The sequence below is a fragment of the Zonotrichia leucophrys genome, chromosome 3 (assembly GCF_028769735.1).
Source record: "Zonotrichia leucophrys gambelii isolate GWCS_2022_RI chromosome 3, RI_Zleu_2.0, whole genome shotgun sequence".
Lineage (NCBI taxonomy): Eukaryota > Metazoa > Chordata > Aves > Passeriformes > Passerellidae > Zonotrichia > Zonotrichia leucophrys.
The window spans coordinates 27,401,297-27,428,762 of NC_088172.1; the positions used below are offsets into that span (position 1 = coordinate 27,401,297).

Genomic DNA, 27,466 nt, shown 5'->3' on the forward strand with positions numbered 1-27,466 from the left:
TGCATGGTCCTTCACTATCACCTGCTTTTGCTACAGATGGATCCAGCTCCTGACATCCTTGTGCTCTTCTAAATTCTACACTATGCTTAGATTAGGAGCAACACCTTCCCACCAGTGACTAATTCACATAGACAGTGAAACATGGTGCAATTGTTATTTATTCAGTTTGGAAAGATCATGTGCAGCCCCCATGGAGAAACAGCTCCTTTGCTAGTATATATGACCACCTTAGGAAGAGCTGTAAGATGTACTGCCAAACTCTGGACAGATCTCCAACTCTCACCTAGTAATTAGGTTGAAGACATCTCCCTCTAAAACTACTTCTGTATTCTGTACTGAAATATCCTGCATATTATTAGGAAGTTACTGAGATGGAACTAAGTTAATGACAGGCACAGGAAAATATCTGCTGGCTATAGGGTGCTCTCAATTATGACTCCTTCTGTGCAGCAACAATTTACACTTATGAGGACACTTCATACTCCTGACTGACTCTGTTGTGAAGGTGTATTTGAGAAGGCAATTTCCATTGCAGTCTAACTTCTAGTTAAAATGACAACACCAGACCTTCTAAAATTCCACCTGTAGTCCTTTGTGTTGGAATGGCAAGTCTTTTCATCTCCTGTGACACCACTTGCTAAAAGAGAATTCTAAACACAGAGAGAAAATGCTTCAGTGTGTGACAGGAAGTGATGGAAACAGCCTCTCTTGAGTAGTGACACCTGATATCTCTTATTTTCTCCAACACTCTAAGGTCACACAGTAAAACCCTGCAGGTCCAGGAGGCTCAGCCAGCTGTGACATACTGTCATCAGCCAACAGAAACTTTTTTATCAGAGTCCTGGAAGCTGAGTTTCAAAAAGAAAAAAAAATATGCATGTATGGTACACATGTAGCCCTGCTTCTCTGGAACCAGCAATTAAAGCAACAGCTTCTCCAAAGCACCGAATCTGATGTCTCAGTTATGAGGTTTCCATTTCTCAAGATAAAAACACCCCAGTTGTCACATCCAGAAGCAGTGCTCATTGGGTACAATATGCCCTGAGATGGAGGGGTTAAATTGCTTCAGCACCTTTCCCAAGTAACAAGGGGCTAGACTCAAAATTCTGTTTACTAGCTCGATTGAAAAATAATTATATATATATATACTTCTATATAAGCTCTAGAAAACAAACTAAAGAAATGCAATTTTGAACTAGAATATTCCAAATAACAGTGTAAATGCATGCAATGTATATTTAGCAATCTAAAAGGAGAAACAGCATTAAAATAATTTTCTTCTTCACCACTCATTAAAGACAGACAGCAAAGAATTTAGAAAAACAAGTTTGCTTTTTTTAAACTACAGTTTAATCAGATTTAAAGACACAAATTAGAAAAGAACATTTATAGGCAAGTTAAAAACACCTTTAAAACATAACAGCATGCTGCTTCTGCAGCACTGCTGAGACAAATTAGAAATAAGTAATTATTAAAATATCACAATCACAGTGTAACTAACAGTGGTATTTTAATTTTACCATACACCAACACTTAGTTTATGGATCTGTTGAAAAATAACACTTTTTAAAAAATATATATTTTGGAATAATAAAAATGAAATTCACCGACAATGTATTATAATCTGAACCAGGAAAGGCAGATTTAGGAATACTGTAGCTATCCACTTTTAGGGGTGTTCTCTCACCTTAACATACGGGTGGTTGGAGGCATAACTACTTCTGCATTGAGGTAAAACTATTCCTTTGAACGTGTAACCAAGGCAGGAAAGAATAAAGTTCCATATTTTAAATTCTTAAATTGAATAACTTATTACAACATCTTTGAATAATGCTATATTACCCATCTTACACTATTTTTCATCCAATACATTTTGAATGTTCTCTTCTAACTGATCTAGAACACATCTGAGGTCTGGGATTTAAGAGTAACTACCTAATTACTATTGTAGCATTTTGACACCTTTGTCACAGTAAGACACATCAGCAGATTCTCCACAGAAATAGTCAACACCACTGGACAGAAGAGGTACAAAGAAAAGATGTAAAGAGAAACTGAAAAACATAGAGAAAGGCAAAAGATGCATAGGCAAATACTCCTTAACTTATTGTAGTAATTGTTGCACCTTTAATAAGTAGTGTTGCATTTTCTGATTACCAATCTCTAGGCACCCCATTTTCTTTATTTTTTTTGTTTCAGATTACACTGTCCCAGTTTTCAAGTCTAATCTGGCTAGAGCATGGACCCCAGCTATCGATTCATATGACATATTATAGTGAAACCTAAATGAAAATCCAGCCTGGGGTACCTCCCCTTAGAGAACAAAAGGACGGAAGAAGATTGTGCAGAGGTCTCCTTTGCCAAGAGGTTTGTTTGGAATAAGGTGCTGGACTGAGTCACTAGCAAGACAAAAACCTTCCTCCAGAAGCAGCCCTACCTCAGATCTCAGTCTGAAGTCACACAGTTTTTCAATTCAAAATTTATGCAATGTTTATGTGGATATGCACATGGGTTCAGAAATCTAAAACCATCTACAACCAAGACCAGGTCTAAGTCACTGGACACACAGCTAATGCACAAATGATGATCAAGTGGCAACATTTGCTTTTGCACATTTGTATACCTAAACTGAGCAAAACTGTGGTTTAAATATTTAATGTGATGGAAATTGATACATTTGATGGTTAGATTTTGTAAAAAACCTACAAAAAGCCCATTCTGAAATAAGTTTTAAGAAATCTTTTTTCTTTTTTTTTCATTTAGCTTTGACCATAATAAACAAGTGTTGCAGTATTTGTAATTGTAACTTTGCAGGGTGACTTTGTGGATGCCTGGATTTCATGATGTTTGCAAAATGTCTGGATTAAGACAGCAAACATGTCAAAAATCCAGCCAGATGTAGTACAGAGCAGCTGCAGCCTGGGTCACAAGCAAGCACAACCTCTGCCAAGCTCTGCACACAGGGTTAGCTCCTGTGGGAACTGTGGAAACCCCTCCAGTCACAGATGGGACATGTTCTGACCAGAGACTTCTCCACTGCCATCCTTTCCCACCAAGACTCTGAGGATGAAGATCAGCAGTGCAAACTAGCTGAGATGCAGACAGATCTGGTAATCTTATGAGAGTAGGCTCAGTTCACTAGAGTGCCTGTTTACCTATTCAGAGTAGCATTTAAATACTTACTGAAGTGCTTATTGTCAATTGATTTTTAAACAAGAAAATTAAAAAATACACCAAGTGCAGTTCAGAGTATTACTGAACCTAAATAAATACATAAAGGTCAATCATGTAGTGAAATGCTGTCATGAATCAGCACAGAACTAATGTGTATTTTTTTTATACATAGTCTGCATCGCATTAAACACCCTAAATTTATTTCCATCTGTTTTTCTAACACTGATCACTTTTCTACATAGATGGTAGTATTTCAAAATTTTCAAAGAAAATTAAATTCTCAAACCTGATTTCAGAATTCAATGAGAATTACAAAGTGAAAGAATTAAAGATAAGGGAAATGAAAGCCTAAATTATATAGCTTGTGCTTTTAAATTTCTCTATCTTTCAAGGCCAACTTATAAAGTTGAACATGTGAAAGTTTACATATAAGCAAGTTACACATTTTTATGCAAACGCGAAGACACATTTGATCATGTATTTAAACAAATTGTCAACAACTTGTTTGCAAAGCTTCTGAGAGAAAAAACCCCTAGATTTTGCTAAAATTACTTTTGATATGAATTAGGAGGTGATGATCTCAACCATCTCCTCTGCATCAGAAGACATTTTACCACTATCCAAATCAATGCCATCAAGAGAGGCAAAACTACCTAGTGTGCACCCTGTCATACAAACCTAGCATTTATATTATTACTTATTCCCCTGGGGGAAACAGAACAAGTTCTTAAAGTGTAAAATTTCTCTAATAAATAATTTACTATATTGGTAAAACTTACACCATATGTCAGTGGAGAGCAGGGAATATACCAAGGTCTCTTCATGGTCTTCTCACTAAAGTGTGATTTGTAATCAAGAGCATATTGGAATGCATACCAATATTTTTACATGTAATACATCTTCAAATGTCACAAATTACTGAAATCTTGTCTACATGTCAACTTAAGGAATGGCCAGGGAAGAATAAGTTTCCTGAATAAGAAGGGCATATCTGTAACTGCAAAGCTACAAAGCCTTTTTGATTACAACAGTAGTGGGCACCACTGAAAGTATTATTTAAATATGTAATATATATCTCTCTCATTCATACAGAATCATATAAGTTAAAAAATGTTAAGCAAGCAAATAGTTATGATTGGGGTGACTGCATTTACTAACTAACTCTAACTCATTAAGTGCCTGAATGAACTGTTCACAATAGGCAAATATTTGCAAAGCACCATAAAATTAGGAATGATATGTTGCATTTACTTTTCATAGTGTGCTGATCTGGAATACAGGAAACACTTTTACTTTTTGGATATACATTATTTAATAAGTGAAAGAATACTTTTAAAACCATGTTTCCTTCATGTCCAAAACATTTACAGGAAATATACTTTCCACAATTTTTGCTAGGAAGAGCAATAAAAATCACTTCCATCCTTTCAAATTCAGTATTATCAAATGATGTGTGTAAAACCTAAAAATTATCTAAGCATTGGGGCTGGCTGCTCTTGACTTTATGACTGACTGGATAAAAAATATCCAGTGATAGCAAGGCAGAAAATGAGTAAAGCAGAGGGAAAGAAATATCAAAACCCCAGTCTGACTAAAATCAGGGTGCTGTCATTAAAATAAAACAGGTCTTTCCATAGTCCCCAAGAGAATTCATTCTTGTGAAGAGCAGATTTTTATTCAAAGTACTTTTATATTTAACAATGGCATTTAAAGGGTAAATCCTAGGACACTATACTTAAATTCTGTGCTGAATTACTTGTAATATTTTTCTTGTGTTGCAATTACTGAGTTCAAATCATGAAGAAAAAAAGTCGTGTCCAATTTTGAAACCTGTATTTCGCCACCTGTGCTCAATGAAAGTATGAATGTATTTTCTTAGTTGTTTCAACCTCCCAACATAAAACATACAGAAGTTCTGAACAAAACTGTACCTCTGAATTCACTCATGTTAAAGTATCAGTCTGCACAACCCTAAACCTGATTTTCTGGGAGCCTTTACAAATGTTTGCATATTTCATTAAGAAGAGTTACTAAGCCTCCACAGCACACATGGGCACACATGCCAAAACAGTAAATCAAGAGTACGAGAACATAAATAGGAAAACAGCACATTGTACTGGCATCCAAAAGTGTTTTTTTTAAATAGATTTGGAGACTGCACCAGCAAGATGAATTTAAATTCAAGAGTAACAAATGCTGAAAGAATCAACCCTATTTCTACTTACCCACCCAGAAATGTGCAAATCTAATTTGTTCCTTTATGTAAATGTCCCTTCAAGTGCAGAATGCAAAAAAAGTCTTTCCTGATTCTGTATCTAACAAGGATGATCGAACTACCATGCCCTTACTCATTAACAAAAAGAAAACCATAATGTGATGTCAAAGAAGTTTCTGACAACCACAACCCCGTGTAAGGGGAAGTCTGCCTGGGCAATCAAAGTAAGGATTTAGAAGTGAGATTATTTTATCTTAAAGATAACACAGCTGTCAGTGAAACAGCTGTATTGAAATGAACATCCCTCCTCATCTAAACAGACTCATCCACTCTCATTTCATATTCAGTTCCCCCTTTCAGAGTAGATTAATTAGTGCCCAATTCATATATATGGGAACTTATGTTCTCTTCTTCCTGGAGTTTTAGGCAAGGAGCCAAGGGCCAGAGAGTTATGACAGCAAGGAAACAACTCTGACCTAACTTAGGGTCTGGTTCTTCAAGGTGTACTGTAATGATTTTTGCGTGGCAATATCCCCAAAGCTGAGGACCATCATTGCACTTCTGGCAGTAAGAATACTCATCCAACAGGAGCTAGATATTTGATTAAAACTTTAGGTTTCAAAATATTATGACAAAATTTTCTTAATCATTTGTTAGTTATTAATCAATCAACTGCATTATTTTTCTCTGGTATTATTTTGTATCTGGTTTAAATTAAGAATAAACCCCACATGGATAAACATCTTATATTTACTTTAAAAAATTATATGAAAATACAGAATATATGCAATTAAAATGTAGCCCTTTAACAGTAGTACTCTAGCACTAACCATCATCACAATAAATGATTGGAAATAGATATAACCACTATATTGTTTCCTTGATTTGTGGAATTACACTTCCATAATTCAGACAGTCAGATATTCTGAAGGACTTCTTTCTTTCATTATGTTACCCAGAAATATGACATGAAATTTGTATCTAAAATTCTAATTCAAAGAAAAAGCTTTTCCTCAAATTCACACACTTCTTTGGATAAAGGTTCATCAATTCTCAAGCATACAGAAATTGGTTGTGATAGTCATTTCATGTTTGACTACCCATGTGCTGGAGCTTCAAGGTAATTTTGTTATTTTATACTGAAGGCATCATCAACTAACTGATGCCTGAAAATTCAAAATAACTTTAAGTATTAAAAATTACTTTTTGTAAAACAGTTCTATTCTAGAACAAGTATTTATGGTATTTAAGGGCAAAACTGCACTTTCATTGAAATCCCAGTGCTTGCACATTGTCTTCTGTGCCTTGTGGCTGCCTTTCCCCCTCTGGCTGCAATGCCCACTTGGCAGTGTATTATTGGATTTAGGTACTTTAAAAGTAAAAGAAACTTTAGGTACTTTAAAATAAAGTACTTTAGGTACTTTAAAGTAAAAGAAACCTACATTAGAGCTATCAGCTACCAGCTTACCCTGGAAAAGGTAAATCTTCAGGTGTTTTTAATCTGTTCAGAAGGGCCATTTTAATCCATTCAGAGTAGTTATACTCTTTATTAAAGAAACCTAACTATAATTTGGCATCAATGTTTACAGTTCAGTAATGTAGTCTAATAGTTTGAGATAAGAAAACCCTCCAAATACTGAGACGCTTATTGCAATTCCCTTTGAAAGACTGCAAAGTCTTCTAGTGACTTTGCATTTCCTCTCATTATCTTCTTTATAGCACATAGTGTTATATATTTGAAATACTTTCCACATAAAATCAAACTTGAAATACCCACTTAGAAACAATATTTCAGTAAATAGAGGGTTTAAGGCAAGTCATTCAGTTGGAAAATTAATTTCCATTTGTTAATCCTAGACTGACACAATTTTATTCCACCCCATCAGTGCCTTGGGATACACAACGTACATTCAGCAGAGGGCACACATATGACCCCATGGACATACGTTGCAAGTCCTGAGTGCCCATTGAAGTAATGGTAATATCTTCATATAAGGCGTGACCCACAGGGACATGGCATGGGAGGGGTTAATTTGTTTTGTTTCCAGTCTTGCTATTGTATGTGATTTTTCCTAGGTAATGCATTCTTTTCTTACTAAATATCTTTGCAAACAAATACAAACCCCTTTAAAAGGTGCTAAAAATGGGTTTCTGAAAACATACAAAATATATTCATCATAGTATTTCCTCAATCACTGTTTTAATGCTTGATATCTGCAGGTTATTTCTTGATTCTGACTGAAACTATTATTTGTTGTGGAATAATTGTTCTTTTGCAAAAGACTTTCTTCTTCTAGCTTTCTGGACCACACAGGCTGGACACTTTCATGCTTTTTACTTCCTTTTTGAGTTCTTTTCAATGGAAAAACCAACAACACTAGGATGCTGGCAATATGAAGACAGAAATAACAGGAGCTAAAAAACAAACAGAAATAACAAATCAGTGAAACTCTGACCACTCTAACAAATATACTTTGCACATAAGATATGAAAACATTAATATTTTGTTTAAAAAAAGGAAAATAAGGGGAAAATTAAGTCTTCCCTCACATTATTTAGGACTGTATAAAGTGAACAGAAGTCTGCTTTCAACTTTTTTAACATGTTATTTCTGGGAAGTCAATATTTAGTCTTGCTATAAAATGTTTCAAGGGCAAATAGTAATTTCAAAGGTATCCTCTGGTTTTGTTTTTGGCTGGGTTTTTTCCCCTGCCTCCTGAAAAATAAGTCTGTTATGACAGAAAAATGTGAGCAACACAAGACACACTGTTCAAGCACTAGAAACTTGCTACAAATCAATCTCAGAATTGTATCACTAAAATAGCTTCAGAAATCTTCTGCCACTGAAAATACTTCTATTGCAAGTGAAAGCAAAGGAAACAGGTAGAATGTGCTTACCTGTAAAAGGTGAGAGAGGGTTTCACAGAGAGCAGTACAAACGGCACGACTGTGTAACTTATTGCTGCTTGAGTTGCCATCCATGTTACAATATCATAACATAGTTTAACAGCAGGAGATTGAACAAAATAGTGTCTGATATTGTTTCTTATCTGAAAAAGCAGGTAATACCGAGTTAGCTGAGGAATAAACCTTGAGAGCTCAGTTTGTTGAATCGGCAAAAAAGTCATGGGATGAATTTACATGTTACAGTTTGGTGAAATATCTCTGAACTATTCAAAATGCCCATTAACTTTAATAATTGGTTCAAATTCCCTGCAATTCATTCAGGATGGGAATTCAGCATTTATCAATTTAAACAGAATTTAAATAAATTAATCCTACCTTAAATCCAATGCAAATTTGAACTGACTATCTGAATGAGGCAGAAATTGTATTCTATCAAGCCATACTGTGAATATAGAGGGCTGGAGTAAGTGAAGGCCAGAATCTTTCTGTCAAAAGCCTCTATATAGTAAGCCATTGTTATACACTTGTTAATAAAATATATTTTAAAGCAAGTAGGGTATACATCAGAATATACAAAATATCAGTTCTAATAACATATTTCAGAGGTCTTAACTTCTGTCAAGTGGGATTATCATAAAATTACTCAAATTTCTATGCTGAATTTTCTTTTATTCTAAAATTCTGCTCAAAAGATTGAATACCAGAATATTTAAAAAACTCAAATCCAAATCCCACACAGGGTTGGGTCCAGTTTTTTTAAGTCTATAATTATAAAGACATGAATAAATCTTTGCCTCTCCTTCCTTTGACTGAACTGTTCTCCTTGCTCACGCTCTGTCTTAGTGCTGACTAACCAAGATGGGCTGAGTTCAGCCTCTGACCCCACTTCATATCACAGTTCCACCTCCCAGACACCTGCACTGAAGCAGTGCTCTCTGAAAAGCTGCACACCAGAGCACACTGCTCAGCCTCCTTAACCCCCAGTTTCTTTAGAACTCCTCGTTCCAAAGAACGTATCCAAAGCTAGCTCCTGCTGATTTAATTCTTTCCATTAAAAACCCTTTTTGACACTTCTAGTTCTTCTAACTGCCCTGTAGATACCACATTCCCACTCAGTTTTTTCTTAGTTAAGCTAAGTCAAACAAGTAATTCTAGCTACATACCCTTCATTCTGCCATCTCCCTCTAGTTATTTCTATGGTCACATGCAAGGACTTGATCCTGAGTTCTGTAGAACCCAGATGAAGCTTCACAAAATTTCTTGTAATCTTGTATTTTTAGGACTTGGAGAACAACTTTTAACACAAATCTATGGCTGCCACTAGCAAACACCCGGTTATGAAATCTGTAATGATTAAAGGTAGTAAAATAAGTTGGATACATGCTTAGGCATAACAGAACAAAGTGAGGATCAGTGTTGCCAAACTTTGCATTTAAAGGCTAGTAGAGTTAAATAACAATATGCTCTAACATATCTTAGTTAATATTAAGTACCTGTCAATACAGAAACTGAAAATACTTTTTTACTAGCCTATTGATTGATACATAGGAAACATGAATATAGTCTACTAGAGAAGCCCTGGATGAAGGGCAGTGAGCACTCCACTTACTGGGCTCATCTCACTAAGTAAACAACTTTTATCTGTGAACTGTCCCAAAACCTTGGCTTTTGCTCCAGCCCCTGGCTGACAAATGTCAAAAGTTCCCTGTGATAGATCTGGAAGAAGAAGAAAGCTGTATCTATTGTAAAGAAAGGAGTCAGTTCTGTCAAACAAGGACTATACCCATATCTTGTGAAGAAAGAGAAGCATTTGTTTTATTGATGTAGTAGCAATCTTAATCTGAAGTACCACCTTCCCCTAGCTATTATAGCAACCACAGAGCAGTCTGCTTCATTTCTCACTCCCCTGGTTCTTTCAACAAAAAGTGCTCTGTTATGCTCCTCTGATCTGATGTGTAATTTGCTCCTCTTTTCCACTGAGTGACTGATAAACCCGTCTCTCTTCTTACACAGCTTTCTCAGGCAGAACAGTGAGAGATTTCTTGGCAGATTTGCTGTCTCCATATGGTTCTGAATAGCAACTGCAAAAGCTTGTTAATATGACTGCACTATTGGCTGGCCAGCTTGAAATAGTAACTGCACAAGAGATTTTCATGTGCTGCTTGAGGGGGAACATTCTTTAGTTACCCTCCATACAACAGTAATGGAGAGAAATTAGGGATAAGGCAGACTCTAGAAATATATAGCAATGACACCCAAATTTTAAGCTACTCATCACTGATTTTTTCAAAATTATTTTAGATAACATCAACCTGTTCAGCATGCAATAGTAACACACTAACAGTTAATACAGAGGAAGAGCTTCCACAAAAGATACAAAGGTGCTACAAAGATGTTATAGGCTGTGTATAGCTTTGTTTGCTTCCACCAATCAAGCCCTCCTTTTCATCAATCATCCCCATTGTTCTCGTAACTAAAAAAAGTAAACACCACTATCAGACAGATTGTGTATTAACAGTAAAGAGCATCCTTGGAGCAATGAACATGATCAATTTGCTTTTACAAAACTTATTATTTATGAAGATACTTGGTTTGTACTTACAGCTCGTGCTGCTAGTGTCATTAGTACTCCTGTTAAAAATGTTAAATAATATCCTGGATAAACCCCGTGCCAGATGGCAGAAAGAATGAAGGTTTGGATCGTTGGGCTGAAGGTGGCTCGCTCATAGCACACTCTAGCAAGTCAGAAATAATTCAAGATAAGTAACATGAAACAAATCACCCAGTCTCCCCAGCTATCGTTTATACTTTTACCAGTTTCATCTCCAACAAAGAAGTTTCAATGCAATTGCAGTTTTCTATTATTTAATAATGTTGTCACTATATTATGGCTTACAAAAAACACTTAAAGCTATTCACAGCTCCTGATTCCAGCCCTCAGTGCTAAACTTGTGCTCAGTGCCATCACACATTGTCCTTACTCCTAATGAAGTGATACACAAGCATCCAAAGATGAGTTTTGGCATTAATAAGGGATCTTGAGCCATCAAAGAATGCGTTTGAAAAGTTGCACTGGAAGGCATAAACCACTGTCAGATTCTTGGGATGAGTCAGGTATGTTTTCCATAAAATAAGAGCAGCTTATAGGAACAGGGGAAAACTAATAACTACCTTCAATTTTGAATTTTGAATAATAAAGAAATTACAGTTGAAAATGTATCTGTGTGACACAATTAGGTGAGCATGGCAATGAAATTGTAATAAATACTCTAGTACTGAGAGAGTACTAGAGTACTCTCTAAATAAGGAGAATTATGAACTCTGTGTTATTTTAAAACTGAGACTCTGAATTACTAGGCAAGGGCCTAGAATAAGGAATTCTAGAAGGAAGAAGGGAAAAAGGAATCCAAGAAAGGTGGTTTCTAGAAGACAACATTATATGACACAATGACAAACCATCATGATGTGGAAGAATGAGAGGAAACATGGTAAAGTCCTGATATGGCTTCATCAAGAGTTCTTTAATGCCTTTAATGATCTGAAAACCAAAAAGCAACAGGAAACATGGAAACAGAGACAAACTAACAAAGCCAAAATAAACACCACAAGCATGCATGAGCACAAATCTATAGCTAACATACAAAAATGAGTTTTAACTAAAAAGGCTATAGACAGGAATATGTTTAAAGGTTGTATAACCACAAAGCAAGTAAGAGAGAAAGAGAAGCGAATGCACATCTGTTATTCCAAGATGGCAAGCTAATGATACTGAGAGCCACAACAGCCACTACCAATCTAACTACTTTACTGCAACTTCCACATAAAAATTACTGAAACCTACTGATGAAGTCTATGTTGAAGAGCAGAAGGTAAAAAGACAGGATCTGAATAGGGGAAGATAAAAAGTGTAATTTTTAAATTTAGTTTGTTTCAGTCCAATAGATGTGGTTAGTTTTATCTTGTAAGGTCTTCAGTGGGATATGCGCACAACTCCCTCCTCTTGCTAAAGGGCTTCATTCACACTGGCAATTAAGATGAGAACATGGGGCTGGCCTAATACTTAAGACTGTCTGAGGACATTTGCCCAAGACAGATCACCTTTAAGAGGAAAGCAACACTGGCCAGGCTGAATAATAAATAGAGACATTTTTGACAAAGAATCTATCAGCCTCAGGCGCAGCAAAGCATTAGGAAAATGTGTGCTGAGTCAGGGAGACATCTTGGAGCAAAATACTTTTCATCAAAACCTCATCTGACACTGCCAGAAGTCACCCCACCAACACAATGACCTCTGTCTTGGCCAAAACAGAGCATCCCTGGTAGGCACAGAGTAGCTGCATCAAGATAGGGGCCTGTCAGTGCAGTGCACCATGCCAGGGAGCAGTGTCTCATCCCTGTCAGCTGCAGGCACATGGATTTGTGCCAGGCTTTTCTAGGGGGCATGTGAAATCACCACATTCACACCAAGCTGGAGCACCCACATCTCCCATAGGCAGTGCATGCGAGCAGGGTTTTGTATCCCACACATCCTTAGGAGAGGAGGTGCAGTTTGCATGTAATTGTGTACGTACAGATGTGCTTTTTAATCTGCTTGAGATTAGCTGCAGAACAGTGTTTAAAAATGTTTACTACTCCAAAACACTAAATACATGTGAAATGTTACGTGTTCTAATACTGCTATTAATTCTAAATGTATATGACTGGTGGCTAATTACATCTCATTAATAAAGTGATACATGTCTTCAATCTTTATTTGGTTTAAGGTACTGAAATTATCCCTGGAAAGCATTCAGGAGTGAACAAAACTCACTAAATTAACTAACCAAATTTCAGCTGTATGAATGCAAGTGGGTAAAACAGTACAAAAAAATTCCTCAGATTTCAATTTCAAAGAGTAAAAAGTAAACTTAAATGCTTCCATGGATTTGGTAATAATAAATCTTGTTCAAATACTTCATTTGATGATCCTAGAAACAAATGAAGGAAATATGGTCATCACAACAGGCAGAGAAAATCTATTCAAATATAGGTGGTTCAGGTTATCCATAATGCTCTAGAAGTGGGAAAATGCATCAACTGATCAGCAAGGTACTGTCTTCAGTCTGTTTCTATGATTTCTTTACTAACTTAGGTGGTAGATTGAGAAGTATTTCTTCCACCTTATCTTCCCTTCCTTTTTTGAGGTGGAAGGTGGGATGGATGAAATTGGCATTGTTTTCTTAATAGAGAGCACTAGAATCCAAAATGACCTTGGCAGACTTGAAGGATGCTCTGAAATCAACAAGATGAAGTCCAAAGCATAGAACATCTCATAGGAAAAGTGGAAGACACAAACCAGTACCATTCCTGTAACATTACTCAATAAGTGTAGCTGAGTATGAATATGGATCAGCAGTATGAAACACTGAGTATCAGCTAAGCATGAATCAACAGTAAATTGCTGCTGCAAAAAAAGACAGATAACACCCTTTCTAATACATCACAGTATTACCCAAAGAAAATAATTATAAATAATCCAGTCAAATTAATCAACTCTGCCTTGAAAAAGCCAGGGGAAAAATCTTGAAGGTCTTAGCAGAAGTACTACATATACTCTAAGAAGACAGAAGGTTTGGAAAGATGTCAGAATTGAGCAACAAGAACCACAGAGGTTTTGCAAACATGACCAAGGACAAATGTGATGAGATGGTCTCTTTGAAAAAGAGAAATTTAGACTGAGGGAAACGTAACAGCTTTCCCAGCCAGGAAACATTATAATGATATATGTTGTTATATATGTAACAATGCTACATATGATACTATGTAAATATCTGTTTTAACTTGCATGCTTGTAACAACAATGCCTTTAAATTGATGAATACTATGATACACATTATATATTCACTAAACCTCTTTGTGATTTGTAGCTCCCTTAACTGTGTTTTTTACAAGTTTGTTTTTACACACATCAGGCTTTAACTGATGGTTCCGTTTCTACAATTATCAGAAAAGAACAGAACAAATGCTAATGTCTAGTATTTCATGTGAGATAAATGGCTGAAGTTTTAGGTACTTCTATAAATGTCAAAAAAAGTGAGTAATTAAAAGTGGATGTTTAAAGTAATCCATGAGTTTGTCCTCTATGCAAATTGTTGGAGCATTGCAACTAACCAAACAATTAGTAACAAAGTATACACTCTCTACCACTATTTATGGACCTATTTTACTTGCAACAAAACTTCCACAGAACATCCACCTTTTCACACCCTTTTACTCTGACAGAATCAATTTAGACCATCCCCAAGAATTCTTTTATTATTGTTTTAAAAAATACTTATTAAAAGAGATGCTTTAATTTTTCTTCACATCATCTTTTATAATCACCCTTCTTTTATAATCACCTGACTTGCATTTTTTTTCTTTCAATTTATAACAGAAATATTATGTTTCTTCACTGATAATTTTTGTTTAGAATCACTCCATTTAGGAGATTTTAAAGTCTGTTGAAATATAACCTCTTCCTATTATGTTTTAATACTGTTAAAGTTCTGTTCTCTAATTAAATAAAAAAAAGCTAAATTACATATTTAGTTTTTGAAATGCTACATTTCAATACCTGCAAACATGCAATTTTTTGTTGACTGTCCTAGCAATAGACTTCATTGACCATTGAGCCAACCAGAGTAATCACATAAAATTCAATTTCTGTTTTAAACTGGATGAGCAAAATATTTAGGGATGAAATTATGGAAGAAAGAGAACATACTATGAAGAAATTTGGTGGAAGAGACATCCAATTGCCAGCTATCCTAGAATAAGAGGTAAAGTCCTCTAAGTGATCCCAAGATAGGGGTCTCAGTTAAAGTGGCGCCTGTGGATAGGAGATCAACTCAACAGTGTGACTGGAAGAAGGGCAACAACACCCATCAGCTACTCAAGAACACTTCTACTTTCTCCTTACCACAAAGAAGCAGAGTGATGTAATTCACAGGGCACTGTACCTGCTCCCCAGGCAAGGAAACAGACTGCAGAGCTGAGAGAGAGGCATTTGGAATTTTTGCTGACAGCACATTGTAGGGTTTGACTTCTACACTCATAATGGAAGGAGCACAAAGTCCTCTCACAGAACATACAAAGTTCCTGTATCACTCTGTGGCTAAAAATAATGCAGAGCTTTCACAGGCTGAGCTTACACTTTGCCTGCTGCTCTCAGCAACGTGCACTGGCTGAATGCTAAGAGAGGGGGAAAAGACACCTCCACAGATTAACAGTTTTAGGTTCCCTATGGCCTGTGAAGAAAAACAGAATCTATCATAACCTGATTGTTTACACTATGAGAGAAGTCCTCAACTCAGAAGCTTTACTTCAAGTATTACAAGAAGAATCTCCTGCACAGCTGCTAAACAAGTGATGTTTTGTGGGAGTTAGCTCCAAATGTTATACCATCTTCAAAGAAATATGGATCTCAGAAGCTTCAGTGAAAAAAAAATTCCTTTAAGAAATAAATACCTTTTGAGCCAAAGAGCTGTTTGGATATTCCAGTTATCAAGAAACATCTTGAAACTTGTGGAAAACTGTAAAGTAAAACAAACTAATTATTTCTGAAATTGCACAGTGTCACAATGTGTTTCAAAATTCTTGTGTATAAATTATAAATCCCCCCCACCCAAATTTGTGATGAGTTGAATAAGTTATTTACTCAACTACGTAAAACCACAGATTATTTTGGAAGTCAATTGACAAGTAGAACATGTTCAAAACAGGCTATTTTCCACCCTTTTTTAAAGGTGTGAAAACATCATTTTTGACTTAGAACATACTATCTAAAGGAACAAATGTGTAGGAAAAGTTATTGAAATTAAGAGTAACTACCTACACAGACATGTGGGGTTTTTTTTGAAAGAACCAGAAACAAACCTCTATTTGCTGGATTCTCAGATTTGATATTAGATCCCAACGCGTAACTCCATTTTTATCGTAGCCTCTAAAGCCAAACCCCGCTGCATTGTTAATTGCATCTGCTGCAATGAGACAAGAAGAAACAGATTAATTATAAACTGTCTGTACTACAAATCACACAACAACATATAGTTTGTTCAGAATGTTTATCGCATTTTAAAGACTACATTTATTTTTTTCTTTTAAATAGTGAGGATCAATTGAACAAACAGAAAACAATCCAAACAATACTAGCTTCCAGTTCAAAAACTTGCACAAAAGCATAAGAGGTAGCACTAGCTACTTCACAGTACAGATGTTCCCTGTCTCCCATACCACTTACTTAGACTTGCTTGAGCAATCAGACAGAAAAACAAACCCAATGAGATGCATCAAGACTACAAAACTGTAGCTGTTATGATTTGAAACAGCAGCTCAATGTTCACATGCATGTCTTTGGTCTTCATTGTACAGCAACAGTGATGCTTAAAGCATAAAGATTAAATTGTGTGATTCCCTCCATGCAGGTGCACATTCACAGCACCCCACAGAGAGCAGTGCAAATCGAACAGACAAAACCAGGAATTTTCTAAGGAATGCAGAGCTCGTCAAACTTCCACTAATAGCACAAGGTCACTGTTACAACACCTTTGAATGTGAAGTGTTTACAGTGCATGTCAAAGGTCAGATGTTCCAAGCAAACAATATTTTTTCCTAGGAGAAAAAGCTTCTACTGTCATCTGGGCTATGCAGGAAAATACAAGGGATCTCTACTGCCTGTCACTTTCAGTCATCACCTTTGCCTGAGCTTTGTTAGCTCAGACACTAACATTTCCTCAACTGATTTTCCAAATTAGGATGGCCACACACAAGGAAATTACATGTGTTTGAATTTTTAATATTTTTACTTCCTTGTGATTTTTTTTTAATATATTTGAAAGTAACAAAATTTGCTGCCTTACATTTGACATTGCTACGCCAACTTCAAATACTGGGCAATAGTTTCATGCTCAATTAGAAACAGCTGGAGATACAAACTCCATAATCTTTTGCAAGCTAGAATGCAAAAACTGTGACTAGAGTAAGTACTCATTTTATTAACTAGCATTTTAGTATTCATTTTAAGTAATTAATTTCGTTAATACTTTTTTCCAGTGTAAAGAATAGTAATGTACAACTCAAAGGTGTAACATCCAGTAAAACTGTTAAAGCCCCTCACATTCTACTCCTACCATTATAGGTTTAGAGGAGACAAAGTGGAAGGAGGAGGGGTAACAAACTAGAAGTACAGAGTTGGCATAGTTTATTTTCTTTGGTATTTACCAGAGGAATGCTAGCTCTACACTGCTAGCAAGTGCACAGAGGAATCCTACTGAAGTATTAAAGGCAAAAAAAAGCCCAACTGAAATTATTCACTTTTCAGATGACTACTACTATTTATAGATGATGAAACGGGTGTATAGGAGCATAATATTCAAAAGTATTTATTTCCATAACAAGCCCCAGAACTACTATATCCAGACAAGCTGCAAGTATTTAATTCATTGACCAGGAATGAAACCAGCAGCTGTAAATGAGTCATGTTGCTCTGCTACCCTAAAGCTTTCTTTATTGCATTGTTCCCACAGATTTTCTCTCAAAAGAACTATCAGACAAATATGTAAAACTGGAGAGGAGGAGGAAGCTGATGAAATCTGTTGTGTGAGCCACTTTCAAGATGTCAGCTTACTTAAATAAAGCATCTTCCTGTTGTACACATCGTTTTTTTACAAGTAACATGAAGGGAAATGCAAAATATTCTTTAAATGGTATAATCTATTCAAGTGTCTTAAATAAGTTACTAAGCACATTCTCACCAGTCAATTTTTTATAAACTAAGGCTAAAACTGAAGTGTTACCCATCAAATTCTGAAAATGCCACCTACTATTAACAACAGTATCATACACCTGAATTCCAAAGTATTAATTTTCCTTTGTGATTGAATAACATCAAGCAAATTACTAACCACAGAAAGAGGTTAAAATTAACTCTGAAGGTATGCCAAGAATAAAGGTACCAAAATAAATTTTTAAAAATCATAAACAAAAAGGACTGTACATCAGACTAGATTAACTACTACTTTTCCTTTTTTTAAAGTTACTGTTCATTGGAACACTATCACCTTCCAAAAAGAGAGTGATCACTTCTCAAAAAGAGACTATTCAATGTACTTAATACCTTGAAAGACTTAAGTGCAATCAGGTTTTCCTAAGGCCTCAAGAGGGCACTGCCACTTTTTAATACACACTGAAGTGTGCACATCTCAGATGAGTCTCAGTACTCTTTGATACTCATCAATGCTCTTTCTGTTATTATTAGATTTTTAAATATATACTTACCTAAAGTCCATGCAAAATAATACTTGGGTCTGGCAGCCATAAGAGACACATACAGGTAGAAAAACCTTACAGGCCATGATGCTGTAGCTCTGAAGTTATCATCAATGTTGTATTCCACAGGCAAAGTTTTTGTAATAGTCATGTGGAAGAGCAAGGACAGTCCACAGATCAAGAGCTTCTGTGCCACGGCTATCTGAAAATTTAAGGGAGATTCTGTAAGCTTCAATTTTTGTTTATCTTTTGGAAAAAAAGGAAAGCTATAATCTTTCTTTCCTATACAGACATACGTATATGTTAATTTTTCAGTAATAAATATACAAGCAACTTTAAAATAGTTTATAAAAAAATCTCTGTTTTATAGAGACTCAAGGAATGTTATATTGATCAAGTTGTGAGCATCACTTCCCATGGCCAACACAATAAAACCAGTCTGACTACAGTGACTCTCTAAAAGTCCTTTTAATAACCAGAGGACCTTTTGCAAGTCAATTTTTTTTTCTTATTTTCCTCTCAAATTACTGAAGCAATTAAATTGTTAAGACATCATAACACAAAACATATAATCTAGGACAAAGTACGATTATTACTGCAGAGATTCCAGAACAATGGCAAAACTTCAGTTTCTTTTCAGGACCCTTTGGCATAATACAGGTGTTCAATTTTTGCCCAACTCAATACATCAATCATCTCTGTTACATTATCAAAGCATCTAAATTCTACAACTAAAATACTGATTTCTGAATTTCAGCCCAAATTTCAGCCAATCAGTTCTAGATGGACCTGTTTTCCCAATCAGAGTGATCAAGATCCAATGGTACAAATAACATGCTCACAGATATGTACAAGTGTGTTGTTCAGATAGGACCTACTCAAATTTTCTCAAAACTCAGCTTTGCTACAACCACCACAAATAAAGGGCATGTATCTTCAGTAGAACTTTTCTAAGGTTCTATTATAAAACATACAGAGCAATATAAGCAATATATGCCTGACACTGACTGCTTTAAGTCACCAGTCTGATCCACATGCCAAAGGCAGACTCCATATTTTGTGAAAGACCCCAGTAACATACTAATGCAGGCACTAACAAGAGAAGCTTGAGAACTAATTCATTGAAATGTAATTTTCAAGCTTTTGTTTTATGCAATCTCAATATTTAAACATTATTATTTTAATGTACATTACAATTATACAGATACTAAACTTGACAAGAAAACAATCAATCTACTTTCTTTGAAGCATCAGAACAAAAATATAGCCAGAATCAGTCTATGCTGCTTCCAGTACACCCATCCAAACTTTTAAAGATAACATCCTGTTTTACTGAGAGTTCAGCTCAACATCTAGTTCCAAAATAAAGGGCAATTTTTTTCCATGATACAGAATGGGGCAGTAAATGTCCAACTGAAAGCACACACTTTGGCAAGACAACACACCAAAGATTCACCCAATTGCACAGATGTAAGAAGTGGTACCTGATTAAAGAGTGAGACTTGGAAAAGCTGTAAAACAGTGAGGGTATTTTTGGATATTGCATATATTTCACTTGGCTCATCTCAGAAGATATTTCAGAGAGGATCAGGAATCCCAATGATTTCATAAAAACATCAGCCAGATAATTCAGGAGGCAACTACCTATTAATGGTTAAGGCTGGTGCTTAATTATTTGTTTGCTTTCTAATGAACTTCATTTTAATACTTTATTCTATTACAAGAGTTCAATGTGAAGAGCATTAATTTTCTAAAAGCATTCCTTTGTCATATCAGAACTATTCATAATCCCTCTCTTTGCTACAGCAGAGGGAAAGTTCAGTTGGCTTAACACCTTCAGGATCTTCAATAGAAATGTATGTTCATAAAATCAGTTACTACTAATACTAATGAATTTTTAATTCTGGTAATTCTGGTGACAAATACAAAACTCTGATATTTGTAAGTATCAGAAGGCATCACGCCAAGTTTGAAGACATTTGCAAAGATTTAACTTTAAGGCCTAGGCCATAATTACAAGTCATGTTCAATTCTGCAGGAGAAATAATAAGCTGGTAGCAGTAACATGCAAGTTAAAGCATAAGTATGAATATATAAAATAGGTTCTTTCCATCTGAAGATGATCACAAAGTCTCAAAAAATGTTTTGGCCACTTATATTGTTATCTCTGTTCAAAGACCTGCCTTGTGCCACTGCCTCTATTTGCCAATTTTTCTATCAGTAAACAGATGTGATTCACCTGCCTATTCAACACCAAATATGCTTTGCATTTCTCTGAAGGTTGTTAACTAAATTGTGGAGGTGAAAACATCTCTTTTATGAAGGAGCATTAGGTTTTCAACAAAATTTATTTTAAGAACAAATAATGAACTCATACAGTACTCTGAACTTTTTTTTTTTTAATTACACTACTTCACTCAAAATTATAAATCCCAGCATGCTGATACCATTTACAGGGATCAGAATCAGGGATTACAGGGTCCTTAGAAAACTGTGGTGGAAATACATCTCCCACCTCTGGGGAGCTGCTGTTTCCAGACTGGTTTAAGTAGAGTTTCTGAGGCCAAGCCAAACACAGGCTGCAATGCAAAGGAGTCCTGCCCTGCCTCCCTCCCTGCAGGTTTGGCTCGTGCTCCTTAGGCTGAGTCAGTTTAGAGAAACAAATCCGATGAAAACCTTGATTTTTGGCATTTTGCAGGAGGGGGTTTGTTGGAAATTTTTTTGGTGGGAACATGTGGTGGTATGTCTGGTCAGTTTTGGTGGGTTTTTGTTTGTTTTTTCACAAGTTAGTTTCAGACAAATCAAATTATCTGACTCAAACTGCAACACTGTGCAATGATACCAATAAAATCATTGTTCAATTTTTCAATTACCTATTGAAGTGCATTTGGTAAAACATTCATTCACTTCCTATTACTTAATTAACCTTTCTTTGCCAAGGTATAAATGGGAAATCACTGAATTGCACAGTCACATACGAGGGTTCATCAATTTTTACAAGGATGAAGTAATTTGTAGTTTCATTTATTTTACTTTTTGAAGTTTTCAACATAGAAAAATAATTGTTCTGTTGAGGAATTAAAAGACAGTGAAATGCAGGATAACTTTGACCTCAGAAGAAGCACAAAATACAAATTATTTTACAACAAAAAGGTAAAAAGACCTGTCTCATCCAGTTTTGATGAACAACTGAGCATTCCTGTATAAAAATATGAAAGATGATCAACGCTGGGAAGGGAAGGAGGTACTTAAGCTAGAAGACAGTGCCAGGACAAAACTAGATGTGCATTAATTAGATGGGAATATAATTAGGTTGAAAGCTAGATACCCAATTGGAGAAAGCAGTTCAGTAGCAGCTTTTTAATTGAAGAAATAAAAGTAAAACACTCATAGACCTCAGAAAGTTTAGAAATAAATTACTGCATAAGCATGTATAGCATACACAAATAGATTTTTAGAAGTAGAGAGGAATCTTGAAAAATTTTAATGAACTTGTTCTTAATTTGATAAAGAATCAGTATTTAATACATAATATTTAAAGGTATTAAAGCACATTATTCTGGAGAGGTTGGTACCTCTGACAAAAACTATAGATATTTAAGCAAGAACATTATAACCTGTAGGAAGATTCTGCATAATAAGCAAGAAAGCAGATATCTGCTGACAGGAATCTTGTATTTTAAGGGTAGCCATAATAAAAAGAAACTTACAAAGACAGATATTAATTTCTGAGAGTTGACACCACTTTGAGCACCAACAACTGATAGCTTGCAAAAAGGCACAATAGGAGGGATATGAGAAGTAAGTTTTAATATGGTGACTTGTTTCATTTAACATGCAATGAACACAGCAAAAGTACTAATCCAAGTTAACATCATGCAGTCAACACACATTATAGAGGAGGAGGCTGGCATGAACTACTTCAGTTATATAACGGTATTTAACAATAAATGAAACTTACTGTAACTCAGCCCAAGGATTCCTTTTTATTTATGACATTAACATTTGCTGATCCCCACTATATTTAAAAATTTTTTTAGTTACCTAAAAATTTATTCTTCTTGAAATAATAACAAATTTAAAGTATTAATATAAAGTTAATGGTATTTAAACGCTCTTCTAGAACAAGACAATGAATATTTTAATCGATACAGCAAATGCAGTGAAGTTGTGTCATTCATCTTTCTCCAAAAGCACACAATACTCACTGGTGTTATAATATGCAGCCAGATTTCTCTAACACCAGTTGAGAGATGAAATACCAGGAGCATAAACAGCTTCTCTTTGTTTTTATGTCAAAAGCTAATGCAGCATAAATTGCAAAAGTTTCAAGCATCTTAAGAGCAAATAATTTTCAGGAAAAGCACTTACCTGAAAGAAGCAACCATCATAGGTTTATATTTATTTCTATTGACCTTGTCCATATTACTAGCAAGATTATGTGGTAAAAAGCCAGGAAGTCCTATCAGGCAATCAGTGGATGTGTGTCCAGAAGTACTGACACAGGCAGGTTTGGTTTACCTCCATTTACGCAATAATTTTACTACATAACACTTTTCTGCAGAAATAGGATTTTAGTACACAAGACTTTACTGGGCCAAAACAACATTTAGAAACAAAAGTGCCTGCAACTTTGCTGATACAACACATCAAAGCAGAGCATGGGCCATGTGATGCTGATCTACGCAAGGAATTCTCAGTGTCTCACCCTTCCTAACGTGTTCCACAGCTCTCTTGTGTGAGCTCATGTGCTCTGTCAATTCATGGAGCACCTTCAAGTGTTATCATCCTCCAGCCACGAGTTTAGATTCCAGTCGTGCAAGTTACTACAATCATACAAGATGGGTAGAATGGAACATGCAGAGTTCTCACCCACCTTTCCGAGGATGGAAGTGGTTGGAGATGCCCCAAGTGATTGGGAAGCACTCCCTGTTGGCCCAGCTGTGGGGCCATAACCTCTAGATGGTAGGACAAGACAAGCAGCTCCATGTGGGAAAACACCTCCACCTGCCCCAGCAACAGCTGGTCTCACAAGACAAGCAGAACATGGGCAACTGGTGCTGGAATCAGCAAAAGCCACCCATGTGACCCCATAATTCTGCTTCTTACGGGAGGTTAGAATTATCTTAGGCGCATGTAAATTTAAATGCCTGATACATTACTACTTAAGACAATATGAAAAGAGTGAAAAGATAATATTCAATACTCTGGGCATTAACCTAATTGGACTAAATTTTAAAAGTAACAAGTTTTGTGAGCTTCTGATTTAAATCCAGGTCATACAATCTCTCCTGTAAGGCATGATCAACTGGATTATCTTCTCTATGTATTTGGTCTCTTCTCTAGTAACAGACCAAAGGAAAAAAAGACTTATGTGTCTTAGGTATTGTTCACAGTGTTATGGGTAGTACATCTTTTACTACACCTTCAGATCAAAATCCTTCTTTAATACCTCTCTACATGACTACAAGCATGAAAAATGAAACTATTTCTGACTTTTTCAATTTGTTACATATGACTGGGTTTTTATGCACAGTATATGCTTTGAAGTGAACATGCATGAACAATTTTCATTTAAAGATGGCTTTCTACCATATAAGCTTGTTAGGAAGCTCCAAATTACTCTGCTTTTATCCACGAGATCCAGACTGGAAACCATGGAGAAAATCTGCCTTTAAAAAATAAGCATATAACTTTTTGAACAGGGAACTATTCCGTTGATGAATGAACTCCAGACTCAGCTCAGCAGTTATGCCTGTAAATGAAGAGTGCAAACCAAGCTTCCCATGCAATGATTCCATAAGCATCAGCACTGCAAGAGTCACACATCTTACATTTGGGGAAGGATCCGTTTGTTCATACTTTGTATCTTCCTTCCCATTTGCTTCAGACTGTTGCAGTTGGTATGATCTGCCTTCAATGAAAGTAATATAGTCTTTGTAAGAGCATAACGGGCCTGCCAGGATACCCATGAAATTACAGTTGTAACTTAAATACTCCAGTAGACTTGGCATGCGTCTGTAATTCAAAGACAAGCAACTGGTGAGATGGATTGTGTAGTTCTTCAGGATTTCCACAGTAGGAAAAGTCACACTCCATGCTACCACTCACTCTAACTGCAGTAAAAACCACATGGACGAGAGCAGTTTGTCTGTCTTTTGTAATCACAGCTTGAAACATTCTACACATAGCATTTCTTTCCAATCCATACTGGGCATTTCGAGACAGACCTCCTGAACTCTACTGAGTCTCTGCTTGCCCAGCAGAGGTGTTTGACTGAAGCTGAGCCTGAGGAAGGAAAGGGAGGGCTGTTTTCCTAAATGTTTGTTCAACTGTATAAACTATTTTTCCCTCAACAATTGAATCAATAAACAAAGGTTTGGGCTAACTGGCAATCATTTCAATTAAAACAAATGTCTCAACACTCTCTTGTCCAAAGCAACATACTATTTTCAAGTGTCCTGAATAAAGTACTAAGAAAAGGCAAGTTAAATACTGAAAAACAAAATTTAACAATGTTTCTTCACCAGCTACTTCATATGTGCACCGTTTACTAGTCTTCTATCTGATATGGCATTCATTTGCATAGACTGCATAGAACTTAGAATGTTCTTTCTAAATAACTATAAAATCTCCTCCTAGTGATATTTTTCAAAAGAACAGATATACAAATTAAACTAAAAATATATAAAAACATGGATCTGTTTTACATGACCTTATAAACTCTGTCTTGAACCTGAGCTATAGAAACTGCAAAGAGCATTAAGAAAATACACAAAACATCCCCAAAGGACAATGTCTGAAAGCCTACCTTACAGCTAAACACCTCTGGGATGGAGTCAAGTCTTCATTTTTTCGAAACATTCCTAGGGAAGAGGACAAGAAAAAAATAAAGAAAAGCTAAATCCTCCCATATTTTACTCAGCAGAACAAGTTTCATGCTGTAATGTAATTTCTTATGCCTCAAGCAATTTCAGAGCTATTATGTCACATAACATTTTTGCTGGAGTTGGATCAAACAATTCTTACTGAAAAAATCACAAACTCTCATATCTTCAGTTCTATCCAGCAGTGAAATCATGTGGATTTCAGGAAAGCATTGACAACTTGAAAAAAGTGTTAACAAAAACTATTCTTCTACATTAGTTGAGACTTCAAAGTCTGCAGGTTTTAAACCCTTTATTTCCAATTCTGGAAACAGGACAAGTCCCAAAACACAGCCATTGTCATAGCCATAGTCACTGCAGTTTCAATGCATGAAATGGACACAGTCCAAGAGAGATTTCAGCAACTGGAAACTTAGAAGAGACCTCAAGAACAGCTTTGCACTGCAAATAAAGGTCATGACCAAGCTCCAGTGAAGCAGGCATGGCAGTAAAGGGTGCCACAGCCTTCTTCCTGAGCACTAACAAGAAGCTCTAATCCCTGCTAGCAGAAGGGGGCAGTCCAAGTCTAAGTTCAGCAACAAGACTGAGTTTACTTCTTGCCATATGTGGCTATTTCTGAAATGCTGGCAACCTATCCCTGAAAAATAGTCTTCAAAATCTGTACTCTCATGAAAGAGAAAAGTAAAAAATAAGACTTTCAACATTGTCATTTATTATGAAATACACTAATTCAGGGGAACAAAAACAGTAAGAGCTCCCTCCTTCAGACAGCCCTGGCTAATACCAGCCAGCACTGCCTGCCAAAATGACCACTTCAGCTGCTCCTGCAGCCTTCTCTAGTGGCTCAGACATGCCCGCATGCAGCCATTTCCTGCTGTTCATACTTGCATTTTTTCTTTGCCATTGCAAGTACTAAAACCTTTATCCACATAGCTTCCTAAAGAACATCAAATTTATGGGATCACACTTCAATTATCTTTCCCCACAGCAGTGCTGAAACCCAGCAGCCAATTTCAAATCAAGTTTGACAAAAGAGCAGGGCAATCTAAATATGAAATCCTAGTGTGCTTTATGAAAATAGGTGTTTCTATAGAAAATCATCCCCCTGTCATAGAAAGGTTGCCTTCAACCCCACTCCCTGATGCCAGTAAATTCACAGAGGGGAGCCCTTATTCTTGATCCAGGATAAGTTTCAACTGGAGCCAATTTTTTTTAAGATATCAAAATCAGTCAGCCTTATGACAAAAAAGATTGAGGAGCTGAGGGGAAGTAAAAGCTAATTTAATTCTATGACTCATGGAAACACTTGTTATCTACAAAGAAGGAAATTCTGTTGTCTTAGTGTGTGACTCCAGTGTGGCCACGATCTACACACACTTATGACTTCAAAACCACACTTAAAGTCTTCAACAAAGCTGAGAATACAAAGGGAGTTACCAACTTGCCACCTCCTCTCTTTCAACATAGCCTGGGAAAATGCCTTCCTTGGTCCTGATCCTTCACAGTCAAAAGTTATCCTCATTGATACTCATTCAAGGCAAGAAACTGAAAAACAAATTATCACCCCCTAACTTCATGCAGCACCTTTGATGCCTCAGGTTTTAGCTTTTCTATTTTTCAGATTCTGTGCGGCTTTAGCGTGTGGGTCTGGGCTTCATATTAGGGGATGGTAAGCTCTCTTCACAGAGTAGGGAGACAAAACAATTCCTTCTCTAGATGGGGACCAAGGACAGCCAATCCAGATCTCAGGCCCAAGAGTATAAACAACATGGACTGAAGAGAGAAAAACAAGAAGGATGGGACTTCATGGGCTGAAGCTGTAATTGGACAATTAGCTCCAATATGCTAATGGACCAGAAGTTATAAAAGTGAGAGACCCCGTGCCTGGTCAGCCATTCTTGTGACCATTTTGGGTTCACCTGCAGTGTAGCCCTGGCTGGGTTCTTGTGCTGCCCAAGGTGGATCTGTTGAGGCCTCCTAATAAATCCCTACTTTA

At 36.2% G+C, this 27,466-nt stretch overlaps 1 protein-coding gene across 1 annotated transcript in view; it reads right to left on the reverse strand.

Moving 5' to 3' along the window:
• Positions 1-1,381: 1,381 nt before the first annotated feature.
• The window catches only part of MBOAT2 (membrane bound O-acyltransferase domain containing 2), a 92,808-nt gene continuing 66,723 nt past the window's right edge, over positions 1,382-27,466 (reverse strand). The window contains exons 6-13 of the mRNA XM_064707686.1: positions 25,395-25,449; positions 24,418-24,601; positions 18,593-18,785; positions 16,193-16,296; positions 15,785-15,849; positions 10,899-11,031; positions 8,288-8,439; positions 1,382-7,804 (exon numbers count right to left, since the gene is read on the reverse strand). Of these exons, the coding sequence (XP_064563756.1) occupies positions 7,582-7,804; positions 8,288-8,439; positions 10,899-11,031; positions 15,785-15,849; positions 16,193-16,296; positions 18,593-18,785; positions 24,418-24,601; positions 25,395-25,449 (1,109 nt within the window). The 3' untranslated portion in view covers positions 1,382-7,581. The remainder of the gene's footprint in view (positions 7,805-8,287; positions 8,440-10,898; positions 11,032-15,784; positions 15,850-16,192; positions 16,297-18,592; positions 18,786-24,417; positions 24,602-25,394; positions 25,450-27,466) is intronic.